The following is a 27,918-nucleotide window of genomic DNA, read 5'->3' as shown; positions in this document are numbered from 1 at the left end:
CAAGTTTTCACATAACTTCAAGTACCACACTTCCTCCAATTCCACACCTTTTTATACTGTTTTTGGTAAACATCCCCGGATTCCAGATTTCCAACATTTACCTTCGGTGGAGGTCCCTGCAGTTACTGACATTGTAGAATCTTTTTCAACCATTTGGAAGAAGATCCATGCCTCGTTGAAACAATCATCCAAGAATTATAAAAGATTCGCTGACAGACGACGGGTCGCAGTTCCTCTGATGAGAGTTGGAGATATCTACTAGGAACATCCGACTGAAAGTTCCCAGTTTGAAGCTGGCCCCATGCTTCATTGGTCCGTACCGCATTCACAAAGTGATCAACCCTGTTGCGTATAAATTGGAACTCCCACCTCAATTGAAGATATCTAATACCTTTCATATTTCTCTATTGCGACCTTTGGTGTTAAATCGGTTCCAAACCACCTCTCCTAAATTACCTCAAGTACAAACTTCTCAAGGTACAGAATTCGAAGTTGGGAAGATTTTGGATTCTCGGTTTAGATCCAACATTCTCCAATACCTCATTGATTGGAAGGGTTATGGTCCTGAGGAGAGGGCCTGGATCAGAGCCACAGATGTTCATGCACCTCAATTAATTCGAGCCTTCCACATCAAATTTCCTGGCAAGCCTGGTGGGTGTCCGGTGTCCACCCAGAAAGGGGGGGTACAGTCAGAGTTCAGCCGGGGATCGGCCGTCCCTTACAGTCCCGCCGGCTTCCTCTGACTTCCCGGGCAGTCAGGCGGCTGGCGCGGCGACGTGGGAGGAGCTGAGCATTCACCCTGTAGCTGTGGTGTCAAGCGACCCGGTGAGCGGGGATCGCAGTTTCCGTCAGGGGCGCCGCCATGACACTTTCCCTATGTCAGTACTTCCTTCCCTGAGTGGCCCGGCTGGTCAGCAGGCTTCCAGGGGTATATATCCAGCTCCTGTGCTCCAGGTAGTTGCCTGAACAATCATTGTCGCCGCTAGTGTAACTAGAGGAGTCTCGTTCCAGGTTCCCGTGCTTCCAGTGTGTTTCTTCCAGAGCTTCTAGGCTATCTCACCACAGTGCCTTTACTATCAGCAGCCTGTGTGCAAGTTTAACCTCCATCTCTCCACAGTGCCTTTACTATCAACAGCCTGTGTGAAAGCTAACCTCCATCTCTCCACAGTGCCTTTACTAATCAACAGCCTGTGTGCAAGTTCAACCTCCATCTCTCCACAGTGCCTTTACTAAGCAACAGCCTGTGTGCAAGTTAACCCTCCATCTCACCACAGTGCTTTACCATCACAGCCTGTGTGCAAGTTAACCCTTCATCTCATCACAGTGCTTTTACCATCACAGCCTGTGTGCAAGTTAACCCTTCATCTCACCGCAGTGCTTTTACCATCACAGCCTGTTTGCAAGTTAACCCTTCATCTCACCTCAGTGCTTTTACCATCACAGCCTGTGTACAAGTTAACCCTTCATCTCATCGCAGAGCTTTTACCATCACAGCCTGTTTGCAAGTTAACCCTTCATCTCATTGCAGTGCTTTCACCATCACAGCCTGTGTGCAGGTTAACCCTTCATCTCATTGCACCCTAGTGCATGATCTCCGTCCGGCAATCCGGTATAAACTTCGTGGGATATCCAGCTGTTACCTCAACCTACCAATAAATCTCCACACCTCTCTAGCCAGCACCTCAAGTGCCTTTCTCCAGCCAGGAGTTCTATCCCACTCCCCACGTACCTATTCCAGGCATTACCCTTGGGCCACGGGTGTTTTGATTCACTTTTCCCTGCAGGCCTTGGTCACCAAGTCAAAGGACCGCGACCTGCTTACAGGGAGCCGCACAAGCCCATATCCCGCTTGGAGGGGTCACTGGCGAACACCTCCCTGTGAATTAGACTCCGCACCATTCACTAGGTCTAGCCAACGACCAAGACTTGTGGATGTGGTGATCATACGTCCAGGCCCCTCGCCTTCGCCTCCTCCCACAGCCTCAGACCTTGGCTTTCAAAAACCCGCCACCCAGCGTGACAAGATGTCCCTGGGAAAAGGGGACGGGCACCATTTTCCCGGAGACCCGTGCATGCGCAGTAAAGAAGCAAGAATCTACTGCTCTGGCAGAGAGGAGAGGGCCCAAGCGGAGGTTGCACACGTGCCCCCTCCTCTCTTAAAACGCCCCTGCTCAAACTCTAGTTTATCAAAAGCCAACATCTTGCTACGTAAGGCAATCTACTTCACCATAAATCTAGGCATACTTGCACAAAACAATGAGCATGGCAGGACTCGTTAGATACAAAATAAAAACATATTTTCAGTGAAAACAATGCAACATAAAAAAAGATCTGAATTATTTTTCAAATAATGAGAGACTCTAGTATGCTGCAACTTACAAGTTGAAGACGTACAGGAAAGGCCCAATGCTACAGTATTTAACATTCGGCCCGTTGTCTCTAAGAAGGGTGGGCTACACCCACGTTTATTCACCGCACTCCCCTTTTTTCCTTAGGGGACTGGAACTGAAGCTGAATAGCCTGGGCTTATTGGATAAAGATGGGGGAAGGGTGCATCTTTTGAACTTTTTCTTTGTCTTAGGTACGGCAATAGGTCCTATTTTTTGTTGTGTTTTACCGGCGTGTTTTCTATGCGTTTTGGCATTTACTACTTCCGGTGATATCTATTTTAAACACTTGCGGTAACTTGTGTTTTTAAACTGTAAGTTTCTGTTGATTTTGTGGCTGTACGCAGTCTTTTGCATACGGCGATTGCAAATGACTGTAAAATTGCCAAAACCATCCTCAAGTGTTTTGTTCGGTTTTTGATTCCATAAAAATCAATAAAAAAATTGATAAAAACAGCTAAAATCATTTAATTTGGACCTGTTTGCATGCAATCTAAAACACGAGTTCAGTATTTAAATCTGAGTTCCGAACTGACAGCAGACGCGAGCCAGGACTCAGGGCCTGATTCAGACCCGCTCGCAAGTGGGTCAATTGTTAGGCAGTGCACATGCACGGCCTGCACACTGCGCGTGCGCGAGTCCCTTGAGCATCGCGACCATCACCTGGCCGCTCGCATTGCGAGCGGCCAGGAGGCTGCAACATAAAAAACAAGCGCCCACCCTGATTTAGAGAGAGTGCTCACTTTTTGTGAGCAGCTCTGAATCAGGCCCTCAGTTCCACTCGTAACCCCAAAGTGATTTCAAACTGGGACTCGATTAGACTCGGAACCCCTAAGTTCGGGTGTGTTTGTATTTTAGGAAACCCGAACCGCACATCTCTACTGGAAATCTACAATTTTCGAATGCTATTACATCCTGGCCTAAATTGCGTCAGACTATTAAAGTGCAGACATACTGGAAGGAATGCATCAAAAGAAATCTGGCTGGTAGTTTTAGTATTTGTTCTATACGGATATCAGGAAACTAGCAGTCAGACAAAGCATTCTTTACAAAAGAGTTATTGGAGATTCAAACTATTTTGAGGTTTAATAGAGTAGCAAATACTCGTAAAAACAGGAATAGAGTGCTAATTTACCAAGGGAGCAATGTGAAGACAAGTAATCAGTTAGATCACAAATGTCATGCCTTTTCCACACCTCTAGATGTCAGATAATCATTTTATTAGCTTTCATTTTACAAATAATGATAGAGCTGCTGCCTCGGCCTTGACTTGGCAAATTGTGTTTACTTATTGTTAGATAATATATACTGTTAGAATTTCAAAGTGGTTTTCCTCTGCACTGTACTCTGTTAAATGATTATATCTTGTCTTTTAAATGAAGACATTTGTAGCTGGTCTTCACATTGTTTTGAAGGTTCCATCTTTCATTTGTTAGATGCACTTTGCACAGCTGTCAAAGCAGAAACAGATGTCCGCATAAAAGCTTTTATTACTCAATGCTTCCCATATTTTGTCATTTACTCATTTTTAATAACTTATCTTCTAAAATGTACCTGTCGATTACACAGTGGAAGCAGCCAGTATGTGGGTTTACCCAGCATTCATGCAATCTATTAATTTACTAACAATTAGTGATATCACTGAGGTATGAGGCACACATTGCCTCTCTTGCCCAGGGATCCTCATGTGTATAAAGATACTTTAATATATGCTTATTTTCCTCTACAAGTCAGAAGGAAATTTAATAATATTCAGCAAATCTTATTACAAACTCAGGGTATAGCTATTTACAATGGTAAAAGATGTTGGGTAGAACTCTGAATACAACATACAGTACCTGCCGACTTTAACATTTTGCCCTTCGGGAAATTTCCCGGGAGAGAAGATGCAACTGACAGAGGTGGGAGACAGCATAATGTTTCAACAGTATTCAGGGTTGAATGCTTTAATTGAAATATATGTTTGGCAAGTGATTTCACAGGATAAAGATATCAACCAACAAGAAGGTGCGGCACTGTGGACACAAACAGCATGAATCTTCAGAAAGGAACATCTCTCAACGATTCAGTATTTATTTACCATCTTCAGGGATCCCTAATGAAACGCAATGAATGGTCCTGCAGCTTCTCCATTCTTCTCCATCAGGAACTCTCACTTTTCTGAAGTTTTGTCTTGTGTACAGATGAATTCCAACCTCCAGGAGTTTGGGTGAAATATGTGATATGCTCGGATTACATTTTATGGAAGTACGGGTGTTTAATCTTGTATTCGTATTTTACATTTTTTGGAACATACTACACTATGATTCTGTCTGGTGTATTTGGTGCTGGGCTCTCATTATACTTAATTTGGATTGTTCATTAGTTGCTATGGGAAACTTCTCAACTGGTCGACTTCTCCACTCTATTCATTGCTTGATACATGTCCACTAGATAAACTACTGGCAACAGTTCAAGCAGCGCCATATCATTTATTATTCCCGTCTTGATCCATTTCAAAGGTCATTTACTATTACACCATTTTCCTTGAAAGTATCCCCGGAATCCCACTGTTCCTTATTCTTACACAATGGCAGTTTCCCATCATCCACCACCTCAGCCTGCCACATTTTCTCCCATTATTACTGCAGAGAAATTCATTCTGCAGTCTTACATCCTAATAGGTCGTTTATTTTATTAAATCAACAGTGTTAAAGACGTTTTATGAGCCTGATATGTTTCACTTCAATAACAGTATTCACAAGTAATGCATTTTAATTAAATGAAATATATAATCGATTTATGAGTATCTTCAATTTTATTGGAAAATCAGTCTTTAAATATTGTTTTTTTTATTTTATAATGCAGCAATCTGCTCTTTTAGGATTATAATAAACTAGTATTTGGCTAGCTAGTTACCACTGCAGTATTTTCCCCCCTCTTTCTTTCCTAACCTTCCTATCTCTTTCCCATTTCCCCATCTGTCTCTTTCTCATCTCTGTACATCCTGTCCCCCATCTGTCTCTCTCATCTCTTTTCCCCTTCCACGTCTGTCACTTTCTCTGTTATCTCTATCCCCACTTTCCCGTCTGTCTCTCTCATCTCTGTACATCCTGTCCCCCCATCTGTCTCTCTCATCTCTGTTCCCCTTCCGCGTCTGTCTCTTTCTCTGTTATCTCTATCCCCACTTTCCCGTCTGTCTCTCTCATCTCTGTACATCCTGTCCCCATCTGTCTCTCTCATCTCTTTTCCCCTTCCACGTCTGTCACTTTCTCTGTTATCTCTATCTTCATTCCTTCATCTGTCTTTTCCTCATCTCTGTACCTCCCGTCCCGTCATCTGTCTCTCTCATCTCTGTTCCCTCTGCTCCTCTTTCTCTCTGTCATCTCTGTTCCCACTTCCCCCATCTGTCTCTCATCCCTGTCCTCCCTCCCTGTCTATGTTTTGCTGCCATCTGTCAACACCCCCTGCATTTTTTTTAATCTGTTCCCTCATTGGTCTCTCTATCATCTCTGTCCCCCACCCATCTTTTTCTTTCTCATCTCAGTCTCACCCCACATCTCTCTCAACTCTTCCCTCTTCCTTTGTCTTTCATCTCTATCCCCCCATCTTTCTGTCTCATCTCTGACCCTTGTCCCCATCTTATACTCTCTCTCTCTCATATCTGTACCCCTCCACCCTCATCTCTGGGGGTGTTTTGGCTCTGGATGCTAAGATTTGGCTTTTGCTGCTCTGTCCTTCAGTGCATGTGAGTGTGGGGCAAAGCCTCACTCCATCTTGGCCCTAGCAGCCACTGAGAGCTGAAAAGGGGGTGGGGCATACCAGTGGCTCTAGTACAAAACTTCTAGATGGACATTTAAGCCATTATACTATAGATGTTTATCTAATATAACTAGTATGGTTGCAGGTGAGAATATGACTGTGGTGTAATGGTTTTTTGAATGTTATATATATAAAATTAACATATGCACTCCCTGATTTTTCTTTGTAATTGAGGTATAAGTGTTCCTTAGGTTGAGTACTATGCAGTGTTCCAAATGGTAAATTACCTAATTCATAACTAATTATTGGCATTAAACAGTTTTTGCATGCTAAGATTGATAGATATTGATTTCCCTGCACCAAATTAGCACCAAATAGTTTTTTCTTTGGATAGCTCCTAATCTTCATATACTTGATCTTTGGGTCGAAACCCCTGTCCTTACTGAGCTCTCACAGGGAACCAACTTCTGTTCCTAGCACTCTTCTACACTCTTTCTGCCTTCCACTCAGAAGACCTGAGGTGAAATTACTCTCAGCTCTCTTCTGCTTCTCCTATATCGATGGGGTCTGCTCCTCATCATTGACAGTGAAGCACATGTTGAGGGACTGACCATGACCAACTTCTGCTCCTATGTCCAGATTCTGAAGCCATTCTACTTCTCTAACCAATGCTTAACCTACAGTTGGAACAACACTCAAATTTATTCTGACATTTTTTTTTCATCTCTGCCTCCTTTAATAGAACATGTAGATGCTTGTCACAGCAAAATACCGGCATTCTTCCCCTCCCCACTTTATACAAGCTACTATGAGCATAAGCCCACCCTAGCTCACGTAACCAACTTACTCACTATACCATCACATCTAAATGTTTTAATGTTCTACTTTAACCCTGCTTACTCCTAGTTCATTCATATTCCAGATCCATCTATGCTTGTCCTGGGGACTTCCAGAAAGTTGCCTCAAGAAATTCACAGTACACAATTGATTTGTCAAAATTAATATATACTCAAGCTCAGACTTAAGGCTTACAGATTGAATTATTTTTATTGATGCAGCAGAGAACATCAGCTCTGCTAAACATTTTCAGTGGTTTGAATATTTTAGTAAAATCAATATTTTAAACTAGTAACTGTATAAGATATTTTAAAAAAAAAACTTTTAATAGAAGAGGTTACTGATCAGCATAGTCGGGTTTTGGGGTGTACATATGTAAATGATAGTTACTTTTTCCTTACATTTACCTGGCAATACATTCTCAAAGTAGCAGCTTTTGTAAGCCGCTGCTTTTCTGCGACTTGGACCCCATAATTTAATGCAGCACTAATATTAAGTGCAAAGGCCAGTGTGACTTGCAATTAATATTAGTGTCACTTTAAATTTTTAGGTCAAATCTGCCAAAAAGTGGTGGCTTCAGGGTTAATTTTAAATGCATGCTTGGTGCTGCAGTGGTCTACAGGGCTGGCTGCCAATCACCACGACGGTTGCATTCCACTTGGAAACGGTGCCAGTGACATCAGAAAAAGAGGTATGTCAAATATTGACAGATTGAGCAGGCAGGCAGGGCCAGCTCCAGGGGTCGGAGCACCCTGTGCCGATTCTTAACATGGCGCCCTTACATCACGAAGCTGCATGCGACCGAATATGAGTGTGTGGCCTAATTAGGATATGACACGCCCCCTATGTGATGTTATTTGGAGGCATGACCGCATGGCACGCCTCCAAATAATGTCAGGCTGGGGGAGCCTCACTAGCTTGGCTTCCCCCAGCCCTCTCCTGTCACGTGTGTGCACATGTGTGCAGCATCCATTCAGACTTCGGGGTCCGGCACCGCCGAACGGCTGCGGCGGTGGGGGTCCCCAACATCCTAATTTCACCACCCGCTGGCCACTTCGGCCACGGGTGGAACAGCTGAAATCGAGATGATGGGGAGGGGTGCGCCCTCTATGGGTGGCGCCCCTGTGCGACCGCACTGGTCGAACACCCCTAGAGCCAGCCCTGCAAAGAATGGCATTAAACCACATCCCAGTAATGGGACAACAGTACATTGGAAGAGCAGGAAGAGGGAGAAATCCGGAGAAAGACTTCAAGACAATATAATATAAGAGCTGAAAGGGAATGGCAGCAATAAGCAATTCATAAAAAATTAAAGCCTTATGAACTTTTCTTTATATTTCTGTATTAATCTAAAAATAAAAGTTTATTTCTAAAAACAATTAGCAACGTTGCTTACTACTTATTAACAAAGTGATTTTGTTAATAACTAACACAACCATACACAGAAAGTTAGCCTGCTTAATGTTGTTTGCTGAAAGAGTGTCAAAAGGAAAAATAAAATAATACAGTATTCAATATTGAATGAGTTGAACTGTTTTACATTACTGAGTTTTATATCTGGAATGTTAAGACAAGAACAAACTAAAAATAAACACAGTTTAACTTAACTTTTAAACAGTTTAACTTGAAACTGTTGTAAAAACAAAAAGAAAAAACGAAAAGCATCCATATAAGTCACACACAAAGAATGATAAAAATTAATGTGATTGGAAGTTCCTCCTGCAGCTCCACATAGTTATGTCAAGTTGCAATAATTCACATACTGTACTAGATGGATTTAGTCCTAACTCTAAGGAGTCTATTCATTAGGAAAAAAATATCCCCTGTGACAATTAAGGATTGAACTCGTTGCGAGTTCAATCCAAGTATTGGAGGCATTCATCATGCCTCTTATACTTAATTATCACTTCCGAAAAGCTGCTCTTTTTGCAGAGACAGCTTTTTGGAAATGAAGGTACTTTTCTCATGCTGCCTGTACTCTTCGCAGCCTGTCTTGAGACATTGAAGCAGCAGGAGAGATGACTGAGGCCCCACGCCCACTCGCCTGCTCGCTCCCTCCCAGCCATCCCCTCTGATTGTCCCCTGACCCCCTCCATGACCCACACTGAGACTATGCTGTCCCGCAGAGTCAGTCCCCCACTGCCACTACTGTGCCGTCTTCCTTGGCCCCGGCTCACACCAGGGGAGCTCGAGGAGCAAGGAGGGAGCTTCATTAAGGTAAGAGGACACAGCAGGGAGGGATTTTTCAGATTGCTCTGCTGTATTGTTGTATCGGGTGCTGTACACTATCTCAGAGAGGAGTACAGTGTCACTGTCATGTTCTGAAAAAAATACTTATTCGGAACTTGATGAATTACATAATTCCACATCATACTATAGTGTGGGGACTGTGGAAATTATCGGGGTACAATTGTAACTAGGAGATATCAGTGATGAATTACTCTGACACTTAGTTTCTACAAAAATAGGTGAAAATCTTAATTTTCACCTACTTTTGTAGAATTTAAGTGATATTGAATAGACCCCTAAATGAGGCCAGTCTCAGAAGGACTCTACATGTTTACCAAACTTTGAGCCACATTGGCTTCAGATTAGAATTCATTGTCTCTATTAAAACTGCTGCATTCTGAAGTCAACCTTTGATTTTCATCCCTCAAATGCATAATAACCTCTAGCTGGTGGGGGTACTGGTGATATTTGTCAGTACAATTTTGCGTAGAGAGTTGTTTTCAGTATTTAGTTCTCATATCATGAAATAAGGCCTCTACAAATTGATCTAAGGGACTAGGGACATTAGAACCCCCTCCCTCAACCACAGGTTCCTTTGCTCTAGAATCCACCAGGTGTGGTATGAAAAGTCAACATTCAGAAGGTCAACAGGTTCTGAATGTGACTGTTGACATGGACTTTAGGTTGACAACCAATATGTTTACATTCAAAAATGCCAACATAGCTAAAATGTTATGACGTTCATACTGTAATGAAACATTTAACATGTCGATACCAGAATTTCAACATACTGTACATTTTTTTTATTATTTTATCCTAACCTAACCCAAAACCTAACCCTAAACATAACCTTAAACCTATCTCTAAACTTAAATTTAACCCTAAAACTAATCCTAAACCCAAGCCTAAACCTAACACTAGTCCTAAAAAAAATCCTAAACCCAGTCCTTACCCTAAACACAACCCTAAACCTAGTCCTAAAACTAATCCTAAACCTAGCCTTAAACCTAAGGCTATCCCTACATCTTACCCTAACCCCCACCCTAAACACAACCCTAACTCTAAACTGAACGCTAGTCCTAAACCTAACCCTAAACCCAACCCTAAACCTAATGCTAGTCCTAAACCCAACCCTAACCCTAAACCTAGTCCTAAACATATTAGTTGTCAGCGTGAAGTCCATGTTGACATTCTGAATGAATACTGAATCCACCAATCCATCAAGATACTTTGCCCGACCCACAATAAAAAGCAAGCCATACATATACTTAGGGAAAGGGCCTCCTTTTTTGCTTCTCCAAAGTATCTGGAACTTTTTGGCTCTCCATAAATAATGAGTAAATACATCGAACCTTCTTAATAGTGTAGAAGTTGCCCATAGCAACCAATCAGCTTCTAGCTACCATGTATCAATTACATTCTTTAAAATGATAGGTAGAAACTGATTGGTTGCTATGGGAACTTTTCCACTTCTCTACACTTTAGAAAGTTTGATATATCTCTTACCCTTTAGGCTTAAAACTATTCAGGAAGGTGGGAACCCAAGGGCCAAACCAGCTTCTCTAAGCACAAAGGCAGAAGTACTCATAAGGATGTAAGCTGCTATCCTGTCCAAAAAACCTAAGTGGGATGAAGGTGTTTAAATGAAATAATTAGTATTTTGTTAGACCCTGGCCCCTCAACTCTCTCTATAAACTTTTTTCTGCTTATCTAAAAAGGCCAGAGGGAAAGAATGTATGTACCACGTGATTAGGCATTTTGTGGTCATGTCGTGCTGGTCCCTTTCTAGAGTAGGATATCATAATAGCATCTCTGACTTATTCCTTATGTCTGCACCAGGCCAGAGGACTGTGACTAAAGCTGGGCACACACTATACGTTGTGTGCACCCAGCGACAGAACAATGCAATGTAATGATACATCGCAAGTGCCGTACATGCTGCACAATCTGGTGTACGACGGTGCCATATATGGTTACATGCTGCAAGTGGCAGCGTGGCGCCGTTCATTGTATCGACCCATCTGCTGTGCAGAACAGCAAATAGGATGATACGATGAACGATCATCATGAACAATAGATCAAGCGTAAACATTGCAAGATCCGTACAATATATAATTCCGATCCGCAACAGAAAGATATATTGTACAACGTATCGTATAGCGTGTACGCAGCTTAACCCTCATTCATAGAGGCAGATAAACACTTAATTGTATCCAAAAGGCTGTGCAGTGAAAATACGATTTACCTAATATGAAAGAACCACTAATAACAGTCACTAACATTAGCACTGTGAATATAAACTATCAGATGTAACAAGATGCCTTTTCATGTTGGCTCAACTTGCATTACATGATTAGTGGTCTCTAAGTGCTGGCTAATGGCAATAAATCGCTGCTGTAATAGTACTGTAATAACTGTAACAGTTATACTTTCAAAGTTACAGTTTATAAATATGCTCATGTAACTACAATTACAGTATCCAAGATTTCATTCTGTTCCAGATGCAGCAGAAAATGCTATAAATTGTACACTTCTGAAAGCATTCTACTAAATAGCAAAATATATCCATTGCTATTAAAATTTCAGATTACTTTACCTTTTTGCAAACAAAATCACCAGGTAAATAGACAATGGATTTCAGCCTCAGCAGCAAGTCGTGGATCATCTGGTGCTCACAACCCTGGTAAGGTAATGAGAACAAACATGACACAGTGATGGCATCACCGAGATGCTACAAAAAATGTCTAAAGGTATAATTGACCTGATATCTCCCAAAACCAACCAATATTGATAGGATCATCTACAGAAGATTACTGCCATAGTGAACATCCCTACAGGATAATGGACAGATCTAATTGGATTTGGATAAATGCGTGTATGGCCAAATGGAACAATGATCCTTGAGTCTTGGGTTAAGCACTAGGATTGGACTGTGGGTCTGATTTAAGGATGGTTGGTCATGCAGCCGCTGTTGCAGCCACTCCCGCAATAGTGGTTGCAGGAATATGCAAATGCTAATCTCAGCCTTCCTTATGTGAGGAATAGTGTGATCACTGCCGGATTAACGGGGGGGCGACAGGGGCGATCGTCCCTGGGCCCCCACACCTGATTGGCCCCCACACCTGAATGCCCCCCACAATGGCCTCCGCAGCAGCTGGAGCCAGAGGCTGGAGATCATTCGTGAGCTCTGGCTTCCGGCTCACGCAGTGCACTATGGGAGAGACGTCATGATGTCTCTCCCATATTGCAGAGGAGCAGCCGGGCGGTATGGGCGTGGATGGCAGCAGTAGCGGGTCTTAAGATAAGTATTAGCTTTTTTTAATTTTTTAGTGCAAGCAGCTTTTCTACTGGGGGCATTACTGGGGGGGATTTCTACCGGGGGCATTACTGGGGGGGAGGCATTACTACTGTGGGCATTACTCCGGGGGGGTATTACTATTGGTGGCACCACTTCTGGGGGCATTACTACTTAAAGACGGGGCATTACTACTGGGGCACTACTAGTGGGGCCACTACCACAGGGGGCATGAGTACAGGGGTATTACTACTGAGGGAATTTATACAGGGGGCATTACTAGTGGGCACACACAGGGGGCATGACTACTGGGGGCATAACTACAGGGGGTACTACTAATGGGAGTATTGCATAGGGGCCACCACTCCTGGGGGCACTGCTAATCAGTGTACTGCATACGGGGCACAACCACTGTGGGCACTGACACTACTGGGGTCCCCATTGCGCATACCCCCAGTTCATCACATTTAATAGGGGACCCCACATGTTTGTTGCCCAGGGGTCCCCACAGACCTTTATCCGGCCCTGGGTGTGATGGAGGGTACGAGCAGGGAAACGCCCACTTTCAGGCTCTGTGGTCTGTGCATTTGCCATGGAGACTGTAAACACACTAGTATTGACACAATATTGGTTGCACTATCGATATTTATGCAGTTCAGTGATGTTTTGCTACTGCTCATGCGTGAAAAGTCTTGAAAACCCTTACTGTGCATGCACGAACCAATGGGAGGGATGTCATTTGCAATTGTGTACTGAGGGCCTGATTCAGAGCGGACGGTCGTTCAGAAAAAGGGGCCGGCTATTTAAATTGAGCGCTCGCTCTTTGCGGTCTGTTGACGCCTCTATGTCTGAGCAAGCGAAGGAAACATGCACTCGCTATTTTGTAAAGACGCCCCCTGGCCGTTCGCATCATACGTCATCTCCGCTATTTATTAGATTAATCGAGTACATCGAAAGGCATCTGAACTGCTCGCAGTGCTTGTGGTAGGTTTTACTTCCCGCAATCACTGCGAGCAGTTCAGGCTAAAAGACAACCAAGTGACGTGGTCGATGACGCTGCTTTGTTAATTATGCACACCCATTAAGCGCCCGTTTTGACCGTTTGGCACGCCTGCGTTCGGATCTCCACTCCCCATTTTCAAGCACCTTCCCCTGTTACCACACACAAACGCCTCATTCTGTCCCTCAAATTAGCAGCCCCTCGCTGTTTTGCGAGCGCATGATTTCCGACCGCAATGACTGGATGGCGCATGCGCATTATGACCCATATGCATGCGCAGATGTGCGACCATCGCTCGGAGCGAACGAGCGGCCGCTTACGAGCGGCTCTGAATCAGGCCCTGAATCGCTAACACTTGAGAAGTGGTTTGCAATCCTTGTACAGGATATCTAGGGTAGGAGATCATAATAGCATCTCTGACTTCCTTATTTCTGCACTAGGCCAGGTTGGACACTGGGAAGTGACTAAAACTGATCACAAAAAGGGCCCGTTTCATGGGCATGATATAGGAGTATCATGGGCGAGTTATAGGAGTATCATCATGGGTGTGTTATAGGAGTATCATGAGCGTGATGTAGGAGTATCATCATGGGCGTGTTATAGGAGTATCATGGGCGTGTAATAGGAGTATCATCATGGGCGTGTTATAGGAGTATTTTATCATCATGGGCGTGTTATAGGAGTATCATCATGGGCGTGTTATAGGAGTATTTTATCATCATGGGCGTGTTATAGGAGTATCATGGGCGTTTTATAGAAGTATCATGGGCGTGTTATAGGAGTATCATCATGGGCGTGTTATAGGAGTGTCATCATGGGCGTGTTATAGGAGTATCATCATGGGCGTGTTATAGGAGTATCATGGGCGAGTTATAGGAGTATCATCATGGGCGTGTTATAAGAGTATCATGGGCGAGTTATAGGAGTATCATCATGGGCGTGTTATAGGAGTATCATCATGGGCGAGTCATAGGAGTATCATCATGGGTGTGTTATAGGAGTATCATCATGGGCGTGTTATAGGACTATCATGGGCGTGGTATAGGAGTATCATGGGAGTGTTATGGAAGTATCATGGGCGTGTTATAGGAGTATCATGGGAGTGTTATAGGAGTATCATCATGGGCGTGTTATAGGAGTATCATCATGGGCGTGTTATAGGAGTATCATCATGGGCGTGTTATAGGACTATCATGGGCGTGGTATAGGAGTATCATGGGAGTGTTATGGAAGTATCATGGGCGTGTTATAGGAGTATCATGGGAGTGTTATAGGAGTATCATCATGGGCGTGTTATAGGAGTATCATCATGGGCGTGTTATAGGAGTATCATCATGGGCGTGTTATAGGAGTCTCATCATGGGCGTGTTATAGGAGTCTCATCATGGGCGTGTTATAGGAGTAGCATCATGGGCGTGTTATAGGAGTCTCATCATGGGCATGTTATAGGAGTATCATGGGCGTGTTATAGGAGTAGCATCATGGGTGTGTTATAGGAGTATCATCATGGGCGTGTTATAGGAGTATCATCATGGGCGTGTTATAGGAGTATCATCATGGGCATGTTATAGGACTATCATGGGCGTGGTATAGGAGTATCATGGGAGTGTTATGGAAGTATCATGGGCGTGTTATAGGAGTATCATGGGAGTGTTATAGGAGTATCATCATGGGCGTGTTATAGGAGTATCATCATGGGCGTGTTATAGGAGTATCATCATGGGTGTGTTATAGGAGTATCATCATGGGCGTGTAATAGGAGTATCATCATGGGCGTGTTATAGGAGTATCATCATGGGCGTGTTATAGGAGTATCATCATGGGCGTGTTATAGGAGTATCATCATGGGCGTGTTATAGGAGTAGCATCATGGGCGTGTTATAGGAGTATCATCATGGGCGTGTTATAGGAGTAGCATCATGGGTGTGTTATAGGAGTCTCATCATGGGCGTGTTATAGGAGTATCATGGGCATGTTATAGGAGTATCATCATGGGCGTGTTATAGGAGTATCATCATGGGCGTGTAATAGGAGTATCATCATGGGCGTGTTATAGGAGTATCATCATGGGCGTGTTATAGGAGTATCATCATGGGCGTGTTATAGGAGTCTCATCATGGGCGTGTTATAGGAGTAGCATCATGGGTGTGTTATAGGACTATCATCATGGGCGTGTTATAGGACTATCATCATGGGCGTGTTATAGGAGTAGCATCATGGGCGTGTTATAGGAGTCTCATCATGGGCGTGTTATAGGACTATCATCATGGGCGTGTTATAGGAGTAGCATCATGGGCGTGTTATAGGAGTCTCATCATGGGCATGTTATAGGAGTATCATGGGCGTGTTATAGGAGTAGCATCATGGGTGTGTTATAGGAGTAGCATCATGGGCGTGTTATAGGAGTAGCATCATGGGCGTGTTATAGGAGTATCATCATGGGCGTGTTATAGGAGTATCATCATGGGTGTGTTATAGGAGTCTCATCATGGGCGTGTTATAGGAGTCTCATCATGGGCGTGTTATAGGACTATCATCATGGGCGTGTTATAGGAGTAGCATCATGGGTGTGTTATAGGAGTATCATCATGGGCGTGTTATAGGATTATCATCATGGGCATGTTATAGGAGTATTATGGGAGTGTTATAGACGTATCATGGGCATGTTATAGGAGTATCATGGGCGTGTAATAGGAGTGTCACTGCTGCTTCGCCAATTGCAAATCCACAGCCTCATGTTTAGTTGGAGTAGACCCTAGGCGACTGCAAATGTCAATGGTGTGACGGATGTTGTTGTGTTTACAATGCACTGACCACAGAGCCTGAGAGTGAGCATCTCACCACTCGCACAATCCATCGCACCATCCTGCACAAAAGGAAGGCTGAGATTAGCATTTGTATATTCCTGCAGCCACTATTGCTAGAGCAGCTGCGACTGCCGCTGCATTACAAACCAACTCTGAATCAGGCCCTTAGTTTGCTTATAGTTTACTAGGTACAGTACTTTGGATTAGTGTTTGGTCATCGCTAAGTAGCTAAGTTCATGGCGTGACAAATGGTGCTATTTGGTACGATGTGAGGATAGGGGAGATGTGAGCACATCTATAGTTGTGGCTGCCTGCAATGCAGAGTATTACAGTAAATAGATAAGAACAGTGATATGTATTAAATGACCAAAATGAAAGGGGAATGAATCCTCCTTCCTGAGTGCAAGCCTGGGCTAAGAAAGACTGACCGTGCAAGAACGGTTGGGAGGATTGTTTTATGAATGAAACATGTCAAGAAAAATAAATACATATGTAAAAGTTAATGCATACTGTACAAAAGGAAAGCAATCAGGTCATGTAATTCTCTGTAACAGTCCGCTATTATCTTCTCTATTATTACAGTCTTACAAAAGCGTATTTTTTCCTATTGATAAAAGGTTTCCCTCCTAGACTAGTCTACTGTATTTATTGTTACACTGTATTTATTGTTACTTTGCAAGAGTTTGTGAAACGCACGAACTGAAGTATATATTTGCTAATTACTGCCAATTTATTCACTATGAGCTTGCTTAAAATATCCTATTTATCATGCTGTCTAATGCAGCACTACAGCCTTTCCTCTGACATTTTGACATCATTGTATATAAATGTTAATATTTCTAAGATATAAATAAAGTTACTTACTTTGAATAAATCCACATTGTTGACAATAGCCAAATTCACATCAACAGCAATAGCCAGCTGCATTTTTGTTGGCATTTCTTCCATGAGTTCGGATTCATCTGCAACCAAACATTTATACAAATTACTGGCAAACAGACTGTAGGTCGAAATGCGTTAGGTGATTTTTTGCCCGGATTTACGTTTTCACCTTTGCAATAAATATTTGAGGACCAAGGTTACTAACCTCTGTTTTTCTTCAGTTGCTACTGGAAATGTAATAAGAATTATTTATTCTGTTTTCTGTAAGTTAAATTCGTACCTAACATTCCTTGTGAATCCCATGTATACTCATACCAGGTCTTCACACGACTCTGGATGTATTTGGGGATTTTATTTCTGTTCATATATGAGACAGTTTTATCCACGCTGGCATGGTAATAGCTTTGTCCTGCAGTAGCAGCACCAATCACATCACGCATCTATCAGAGGAAGTCAAAGATGACACTTTTAGAAGAAACTGATTTCAGACCAGTTAGAGATATAAGCTTTGCTTCAAAATAACAACGCATTTCACTCCACTTCCTGGAGAAAAGAAAAGAGACAATGTACCTGATTCTGAATAGAATGCAAAGGGGTTGTATTTGTGGGCAGCCATGGAACCTGATTTACTACCTTATGCTAGTGCAAGAACCTGTACAGCTAATGCGCTGGTGCATATCTGCTAATGGAAACCTGTGCCGCCCATTGATTTTACGCCAACTGCCACAGCAACTATCATCATCAGTATCAGCACCTGCACCAACCCCATGCTAAGTGCAGGAGATCACAAACAGTATTCCCTTCTGTGTACGCACAACTCAGAATCCCATTTAGATTTCGATACATGCCCACGACACTCCCATGGCACTCCCATAAGACAGGGTGGTTCTGTGCGCTTGTATTATTACCGTCCAGAAACAAACCAATTTCACAGAAAGACAGATGCATCCCAGTTCCATACAACTCAGAATTGGGGCCGTATTCAATTAGCCGCGAAAAGGTTCCACCTGCCGTACTTTTCGCTTACATCGAATGTTTTGGCTGCGGAAACTTATCGGGCGCACCCCAGCCATTCGCCGTATTCAGTTCCAAAGGACGGGAAAATGTTTCCCAGCGAAACTCAAACTTGCGAAAAGTGCTGTCAAAAATTGGGAAATCAAAAGATGCACTAACATTGGGGATCAATATAGATGTCCCCGAATAGCCCTACTGAAGCTATTTGAGGTACTTAAGTGCTGTCAATTGCCTCTATATAGCGTCTTTGCACAAGTGATGAAGAATAGAATTAAGCATTTTTTTTTTTTAAGAAAATAATTATTCCTGACAAATTTAGGGTACATGAATATGGGTGCTAGCATGGTTTAAAATTGCAAAGGTGAAGTTTTAAAAAACGCACCTGCTGCAAGCACCTGCAATAAAAAAAAACACCTCCCCCATACCTGCAGACTCCCCAAAAGTCTATTTCGCTAGTTTACAATTTGTACCCCCACTTTCCACTTCTTCAACCCCCATTTTCAAGGTAATTTTTTGGGGTGTTCCTTTTTTTAAGGTTTTTTTTTGATGCAGTTAAGCTTTGGGGGCTGTCCCAAGGGTGCTGAGTTGTTTCCCGATGTTTGCACCCCAAAACCACCATTCCGCACTTTTTTTCAGCACCTATTCATAGGCAATTTTTTTTTGCCTATTACATTGCATAGCGTTTTCGCATACGCAAAAACTATTTGGAATTCAATATGGCGAAAAGTTTCCGCCTGGTGAAATGACGTCATCCGCGATACTTTGTCACGGAAAATGGCTTTTTGCATCTAATTGAATATGGCCCTTGGATGGAGATACACAAAAGGGTGTAAATTCACATCTGCGCATGCGCTGTATTCATAAACTCCCCAATTGCATCCGAGAACAGAGATCCATCAGGATTCGGAATCAATCTTAATCAGTGGCAGATTTTACCTAGGGGCCGCGGGACTGCAGCTCCCCAGTAAAATCTGCCACCCGCAGGGAATGTCTAGCAGTGGTAGAGGCTTCTCATAGGAAGCACTCCCTGCTGATCACAGACAGACAGACAGCCCCATGGGGAGGTGGTGTTTTCTCCCCCTGGGACTGCCAGTCCGGACTGCAATAGCAGAGAGAGTGCTTCCAATGGAAAGCACCTCCCCTGCTATTACGGCAGCCCTATCTGGCTTCTAGGGGCTGATGCTGATACAGTCCTTAGAAGCCAGCCAGTTTGCTAACAGCACCTGACTTAAGCCATGCCCCCTCACTGCCATCTGATTAAACCCCGCCTCCCAGTGACATTAGCTGTCAATCACCGGGATGGCAAGAGGGAGAAGAGGGCTGCATAGTCTGCAGCCTATGTCGTGCAGACCCCCCAACCAGACAGGAAAGGAGCCGCCGCTGGTCTTAATGATTCTAATTTCCACAAATGTTTTCTTGTGAATGTCACATAAATTACCAATCTATTTCCCTCATTCTTCTTTTTAGCCTGGAATAGCCCACAGATTTAAGTCTATAAACTTCATATTGGTCAAGTCTTTGGAAAATACAATAATACGCTTTTTTCTCAAGTCCATCACCATTTATAATAAAGTCACTATAATAGTTTATACGGTACATTACTAACTTTACATTTGAGCTGTTTTTGAAGGGTATGACACACTCGTAGTGGACATCTACTATTGACATTTTTATGGATGATATTGTTTTGTTATTTTTAACGTCTAATATCCTAATAATGTAAACAATTGCATTATTCCATTTATACCTTTTATAATTATTAGACATGTTTTTCTGATCACAGTTTGCCAACACATCTACGGCACTAAAATCACGTGGTCCATTTTGAGGCACATTATTTTTAAGTGATTGCAGTAAATGAACTCCAAAACATTAAAAAGTATTAGTATATTAAAAAAGGCAAATTTTATCTAAATAAATAATTAAAATTTCATTATAACATAAATTATTATCTATGTTGTGAGTATCATCTCACAACTTTCCCTATAATTTTTAGAATTTTGATTTGTAATACAAATGAATGTATTTGGTATTGCGACACAAAAATCTATCTCCCATCACGCCTGATTAATATAATAGCACACAGGCAAGAAAATTCAATCTAAGTACTATTAAACAGGTTTTTTAATGTGTTTTATTTTTTTTTCTCATTAACTGTTATTAACACAAATACAAATATGACTCTAGACAGTGATTCAAATAACACAATGCACACAGATATCATGAGGATCAGTATTCAAATATAAGGAGTTACACTCTCCATTTTGCTGTATAATTATCATTTATATAGCAACAATGTTATTATCTCATATTCAGAAAGAATCCATGATATTCCAATCCTACAATCTCAACAATCCATAATAGTAATTCTTTGTGTATCATATTTCAAAATGGCTTCTTAAATTCAGTTGAATTTGAGATTTTTTTTTCTTTTGCTATCCTAAATACTGACTCTTTGTCAGTTCAATCCTGGAGGAAGCAAAAAGTAATAAAAACACATAGCAACCAAAATTCAATTCTTTATGCCTTATACATTTCATACTTTAAACATTTTACCTCAATTCCATTGCATCACCCTGCGAAAATTCCACACTGTAAATAACCAATTCACCTATAGTACTACTTTCAAAATGATGGTGACCTTCGAATGCGTTTTTTTTTGTTACCTGTCCAATTAAACTCGAAAAGACAAAGACACCGGAGAAATAATTTAGCAGCTGGAAAAGTATCTCAAATAATGTTTGAGGTTCAGCAAGGCCACCTATTGTGATCAAAGTGCGTACTGCAAAGTAGTAACATCTCAGATACCTGTAGATAAAACAAGGAGGTTTATTAATATTTTGACATGGCACTTGCAAAAAGATATTAATAATACATTTGTTACAAAAAAGTATGGCAGTCTGTTGGATGAGCATATTCTATTCTCTGTCCATCCTGTTGTATTAAAAAAATTGTTCATACTGTCATTAAAACCAACAGTTAATTAAATCCATTAAGTGTGGAGATATATATATATATATATATAAAATATATATATCCTGAAGACATGGGATATAGTGAGTACTGAAAAGTGTGGTGGCACCGAGCCAAGTTAACATGTTTGCTAAGAGTGCTGGATTATTGGATTTTATATATCTATATATATATATATGTATGTATTTTTTTTATTATTGTTTTTTTCTACAGAAGTAGAGTGCAACATATATATATATATATATATATATATATATATACACACACACACAGATATATATATATTACCAATTATTTATATTGCGCACACATATTCTGGAGAGCTTTACGTTAGTCCCTGCCCCAGTGGAGCTTAGAATCTATATATTACCTACCACATGTACACGCACATACTTACACATTAGGGTTAATTTTTTATTGGGAGCCACTGAAGTGGGAGGAAACCGGAGCACCCGGAGGAAACCCATGCAAGCACAGGGAGAATATACAAACTCCACACAGTTAGGGCCGTAGTGGAAATAAAAACCAGCGACCTGTGAGACAGTGCTAACCATTACATGTATAAACAGACAGTTCTAATGCTACTAGTGGATTCTATGGAACACTACTCCACCCCCTACTCTACTGGAAAACCACTCAGCTTACAGCCTTGATGTGGGATCCAGCTCTATTAGTGGTGAGAAAAATGAATACACTACACTTATTAGCACTCTTTTGGTTTAGCTACCACTCATATACTATATATTATCTTATATCCAAAAAAAGACAGGTTTTGGCGCTCAGTTAAGTGTCGCACACTGATATATGCGATATATGAAATATAAAAAATTATAATACTCAGTCCAGAAAAAATGTGGTAATTGATGTTGAATGAAAGTTGTTGTTTTTTTTTGTATGAAGTATTCTTATTCCATAGAAATGAACTCATGTAGAGGAGGCAAGAGAAAACAAAAAAACAAAGACTCATAGGGGTAAATGTACTAAAGTGAGAGTTTTTAGAAGTGGAGATGTTGCCCATAGCAACCAATCAGAGTCTACTTAACATGTAAAATAGTGCATTCTAGAAGACACAGTAATAGCTAGATCTGATTGGTAGCTATGGGCAACATCTCCACTTCTAAAAACCTGTACTTTAGTAAACTTACCTCATAGTGTAATAAGTTCTGGGATGAATCAGCACATTTCTTCAAGTGGTCACAAATTTCTTAAGATATCAACGTATTATTTCCCACACATCAGAAAAACGCATACCCAACTCACACGGTAATGCAGCTGATGACATATATAACGGTTTCTTATACTGGTTGAGTCTCCCATATCCAAATATTCCGAAATACGGAATATTTTTAGCATGACTGAGATAGTGAAACTTTTGATTTTTGATGGGTAAATGTACACAAACTTTATTAAGGCACACAATTATTAAAAATAAAGTATAAAATGACCTATAGGCTGTGTGTATGAGGTGTATATGAAACATAAATGAATTTCATGTATGTACACAAACTTTGTTTGAGCCACAAAATTATTGAAAATATTGTATAAAATTACATTCAGGCTGTGGATATATGGTGTATATGATTCATAAATGCATTATGTGTTTAGATTTGGGCTAAATTCCTAAGACATTTTAATATGGTATGCAATTATTCCAAAATACAGAATATTCCGATATCCAAAATACCCTTGGTCCCAAGCATTTTGGATATGGGAGACTCAACCTGTATACCACGTGTGTGACAAGCAGGGGCGTACAATGTTATCTCTTATCAATCCAAAATATATAATGCGTAACTATACTCACAATAGAAAATATGTAGTTGTTCCTCAAAAGGTTTCTTTGGGGAACATGTCAGTATCCCTTACAGATTTAAATATTCTTATCCCAGACACATTAAAATCAGCATATGTGGTGGATAAAATCTGGACTCAATTGAAATAACATAAAAACATTTAACATCATATAAAGTGCATCAGAAACAAATGACCTATATACATATGGGCAGTCACAGCCAGATGGTGCCGATATAGGGCCGTATTAAATTAGCCGCGATGTCAGTTTCTGCGGAAAAGTATCGCGAGTGACGTCATTTCGCCATGCGAAAAGTTTCCTCCGTATTCAATTCCAAATTCTTTTCGCCGGTGCGGAAACTCAATGCAATGGGACCTGCGAAAAAGATTCGCCTATGAATAGGTGTCGAAAAAACCTGCAGAATTGGGGTTTTGGGGTTCAAAGCTACGGGAACCACCCTGCACCCTTTTGACAGTCTCCCGAAGGTAATCTGCGTCAAAATAAGTTTTAAAAAGTCCTTAGATCACCCCCTAAAAGTACTTTTATTTTGGGGGTGAAAAAGTTAAAAGTTGGGGAACAAACTTAAAAACTAGCAAAATAGACTCCAGGGGGATCTCCAAGTATGCCCCAGGTGTTTTTAAGTTTGCAGGTGCTTGTGGGAGGTGCATTTTTTACGAAATTTAAAAGTTCACTTTAGCAACTTAAAAATAAGCTAGCACCCATTTTCATGTACCCCAATTTTGTTGGGACTACTTATTTTGAACAATAAAACCTTGTAAATGCTATTCTTCATCACTTCTGCAAAGACACAAAATAGAAGCTATTGAGAGCATATAAGTACCCCAAATACCTTCAGCAGGGCTATTCGGGGGTATCTAGAGTGATCCCCAATGTCAGTGCATCTTTTGAGGGGTGTCAGGCTCATTTCCCCATATCTGACAGTAATTTTTGCATACTACAGTTTCGCCAGCTCACGTTTTCGCCGATATCTAATTGAATATGGCGGAAAGTGGGCACGCGCACGCTACTTTTCCGCATTGAAAACCAGCCAAGTGGTCGAAAAGTACTGCATGCGAAAAGTACGGGACTTTTGGCCTTAAATTGATTATGGCCCATAGATTTAAAAGCATATATATATAACCCGTGTAGTGTGAAACCGGCCAGAAGACGCCACCGAGGGATATATAACTGAATCCAGTTTTTTATCCTCCACATAAGCTCCTCTCAATAAAAAATGCAGAAGAGTCTGTGTAGTGAAATGCGTTAAGTGTGTGTCTTGCCATTGTAGTCATTACTGGCATTTACTATAGCTGTGCTTTTTCGAATCAAAAATATACACTGGAAATCAGAAACAGAGGTATATTACTTTGCACTGAAATTTACATTGATGTAACCATAGATTGACTGCCAAACTTAATTTTTAGTACTCTGAAAGAAATACATAAAATGTGTAGGAATAATATGAAGCCCGAAAGATTGTGCTATTTTCAAAATTAGAAAATTTAAAGCATCATATTATTATTATTATTATTAACATTTTGTTATATAGCGCACCAAATTCTGTTGCACTTTACAATTAGAAACAACATTAAAAGAACAAAACTGTGTAATAACAGACAAACATAGAGGTAAGAGGGCCCTGCTCTCAAGCTTACAATCATATGCTTTCTGTAGTATGTGGTCTTATTGTCTGGTAATAATAACTACTTTCAAACTAGGGAACCCCCAAGTGTGTATTTTTGCTATGGAGGTGATAACCTTATTATGACCAATAAGGAACCACATCATTTGAAAGGGGGATTTTTTTTTTCAGACCGCTGACAGTCAGCGCTGCTGGTGAAGGAGAGGCAGTGAAGCCAGAGCAAGTGAGCCTGCCTGTAAGCCCTGCTACCAATAGGAGAGTAGTACCTAAGAGTTAAGCCAATGAGAGAGTAGTACCTAAGAGGGAGTTCCACCATATTAAAGGGTGTACAAATTTTGAGGAGAGTTGCCAGTCTAATAGAGAGAGCTTCTAGTCTAGAAGAGAGGGATGCCAGTCTAACAGAGAGAGCTGCCAGGTTACTAGAGAGTAAACTGATAGTATCCAACTTAGAGCTGTCAATTCCAGAAGGGGTTCTTCTATTGTTAGAGAATAACCTTCCAATACTAGAGAGTGGTGTGATCTCTCACACTACCAAGACTCCAGAGGAAGTCTAAATCCGGTCTAGTATCCCTAAGAAAATATTGGCGATAAGTATTCTTGGTGTACTCGGTCGCTGCTAGAGGGAGTCTTCTCTCTCTCAAACGGTAAATAAACAAAGTAAATAGTACATAACTTAAAGGTAAAACCAAACTAATTCAAGCAATACCATAGATGTAATTAAACAATTAAACTAAATTAAAATTTAATAAACTGGTGCTACCCAACAAACTATGCGAAATATTAAAATATAACAAAATGATATAAATCATAAAAACATACAATAGCAGTAACATGCCAGTGATACACTAATATATATTGAGCTCAAATAAATTGATGAGTATTTATTCTGTACAGTCTGAATCTCTACACTAATAGGAAACAACTTTGTAACAGATGGTTCCAAACATCTAACAATGTCTGAAGAGGACAAGTTGTCCATTATATCAGAGCAGATAAATAGTTTTCCAACTCTCCACCAAGAGTGCACTTTTTTTAGGGATCTTTTCTGAATGATGATTAAGAGGAACAAGAAATAGCAAAGCATCTTTGCAAAAGTAAATTTACCAGCACCATGGAGATTATTCCACACAAAGATTCAGATCCAAATAGGCGGTACAGGTAAGTAAATGCACAATCCATTCCTGCTAAGAGACATGGGGGTCTATTTACTAAAACTCCTCATACCATGGAGTTAATGCTGCTCCTGTTTGGTCTGCTAGCTCTGCGAAGCAGGAGCCGACTACCGCAATGTTTACTAAGAAACCGGCTGACAGTAAGGGTGAACGTTAAGTTCACCCTCCAGCGGTTTCTGCCCCCTCCTTACCGTCGGCTGCATAGTTATACGCATGCATGACCTCCGGCATCTGAGAGATAAGCACAAAAAAAAAGCAGCACTATTTTTTTTTTTAAATTCAAACCCAACTTTTTTGACAGTAGGTAATAACAGACAGTACGGACTTCCTGCAGGCGGTGCACCAATGAAGGTTTAGAAGAGGAGAGAAAAAAAAGAAAAGACTCCTATCAGGGCACACTCCTGTGCTGTATTGATGGCTACAAAATTAGTATTGGAAAAATAGGACAAACTGATTACATCTAAGTGAGATCATGATCATATGTGAAATTTACATTAATGTCTCAATTAGCAGACAGACCACCATATATTTACCCATTTAATATATCTGAAATAGATGTATTGATGTTGATATTAAAACTAAAGTTTATTAAATTCTTAAAATGAAACATAGACACTCGAAATCAACTTATTATACAAAGACAGCATAGACAAATAAGAACATTAATAGTGTATGATACACTATATCTATTAACAGTGATCCACTATATCCAGGTCTATTTGACAGTACTGGAAGTATAGTTATAAATATTTGCTAATGATATACACAATTGAAATCGACAATTCATCGAAATGCCACCCTAAATAGTACACATGCGATACTTCACTAATCACAGAAACCATGCATATGGTGCTGGGGGTATAGTTATAAATATATGCACAATTGGAATAGATAATTCATCAAAGTACCACCCTACCTAGTACACATATTAAGATGCAATATTTCAATGATCACAGGAAACATACATATGGTATGTCTAGTGAAGTAGTCCCTCAGTAATCCACCGGAACCAGTGAAAAAATAATACATAGGATGAGCCCACCACAGCCTTCTAATGTGATATTAGTTAATAAAGGTGTAATGTACTGTTATCTAGGGTAGGATATTCTAAGGTTGAGCGGATCCACCTGTATATTTAGATATACAAATAACATATAAATATAAAAAACATGTATCACAATTGACATACAAATACAAAACTAAAGGCGAAATAATAAACAAATACATACAACATGCAAAAGGTATAATGATACCACAATATTAAAATGCCCCAATGAAGACAGAAGAAAGGAGTTACCGGCAGCCGGGGGGACGCGATGCGGAGCTGGAGATGCAGGACTAGGTAAGTGTAAAACATATTTTGATAACATCTGAGGCACTTATCGCTGCAATAGGAACATATGGCAGAGCGATAAGAACTCTCAGAAATAGCGCTAGCAGCTGAGCAGAACAGAAAAACCATTAGTATATTGAATGATGAATTGCTCCGGTAGCCGCGGAGAGTTAGAAAGTTAATTATTGGGGTCCGTTCGGACCCCGATAATTAACATCATGAATAGGCCCCCTGGTCTCGACTCTCCAGTTATAAGTAGGTACAAGTGTCAGATGCGAGCAAACATATGTATGAGGTTGGCTTTTTGGGAATGCACAGAAGTAATTTTGAGGTAGCTCTAGATCATTCATTACATACTCTCCAGTGCACTTCACCTCCTGACAACATAAGAAAAACAAATAACATAAAAATGATAATGGCTATAATTACAAGCGCACTAATAGGGGATTTCCAGCTATAGAACTGCGTACAATACATTTAGTGCTGTGCCAGCAACACAGGAGCAATTACGGACGAATGATGTTCAACTCATCTGGAATCCCTATATTGAACTACAGTATGCATCATGGCACATGTTGCTAAGTTGGAATATACCAAGTTTTTCCGAAATGCATATCAATAGAAAATACCCCTGTCTTTGACAAAAACATGGTATATTCCGATGGTGAACATGTGCCGCAAAACCTAATAAAAACTTTTTAATAAAAGAAATACTGCAAAAATAGTTAATATTAGTAAAGTGAAGTTAGCCAATAGTCATTACAATTACTTAGGTTAAAATATTCATATGGTTTATTCTATCATACTCCAAAAG

The 27,918-nt window shown here is 40.9% G+C and overlaps 1 protein-coding gene across 1 annotated transcript in view; it reads right to left on the bottom strand.

The window, feature by feature from the left end:
- CNGB3 (cyclic nucleotide gated channel subunit beta 3) overlaps nucleotides 1–27,918 on the bottom strand; it is a 246,521-nt gene that overhangs the window by 46,035 nt on the left and 172,568 nt on the right. The window contains exons 12-15 of the mRNA XM_088471523.1: nucleotides 20,859–21,000; nucleotides 17,459–17,618; nucleotides 17,161–17,258; nucleotides 11,791–11,874 (exon numbers count right to left, since the gene is read on the bottom strand). Coding sequence (XP_088327649.1) covers nucleotides 11,791–11,874; nucleotides 17,161–17,258; nucleotides 17,459–17,618; nucleotides 20,859–21,000 — 484 coding nt within the window. The remainder of the gene's footprint in view (nucleotides 1–11,790; nucleotides 11,875–17,160; nucleotides 17,259–17,458; nucleotides 17,619–20,858; nucleotides 21,001–27,918) is intronic.

Source organism: Taudactylus pleione, unplaced genomic scaffold (assembly GCF_031769625.1).
Source record: "Taudactylus pleione unplaced genomic scaffold, aTauple2 ptg000114l, whole genome shotgun sequence".
Classification (NCBI taxonomy): domain Eukaryota; kingdom Metazoa; phylum Chordata; class Amphibia; order Anura; family Myobatrachidae; genus Taudactylus; species Taudactylus pleione.
The sequence above is the reverse complement of the archived record's forward strand: the minus strand, read 5'-3'. Positions and strand labels throughout refer to the sequence as shown.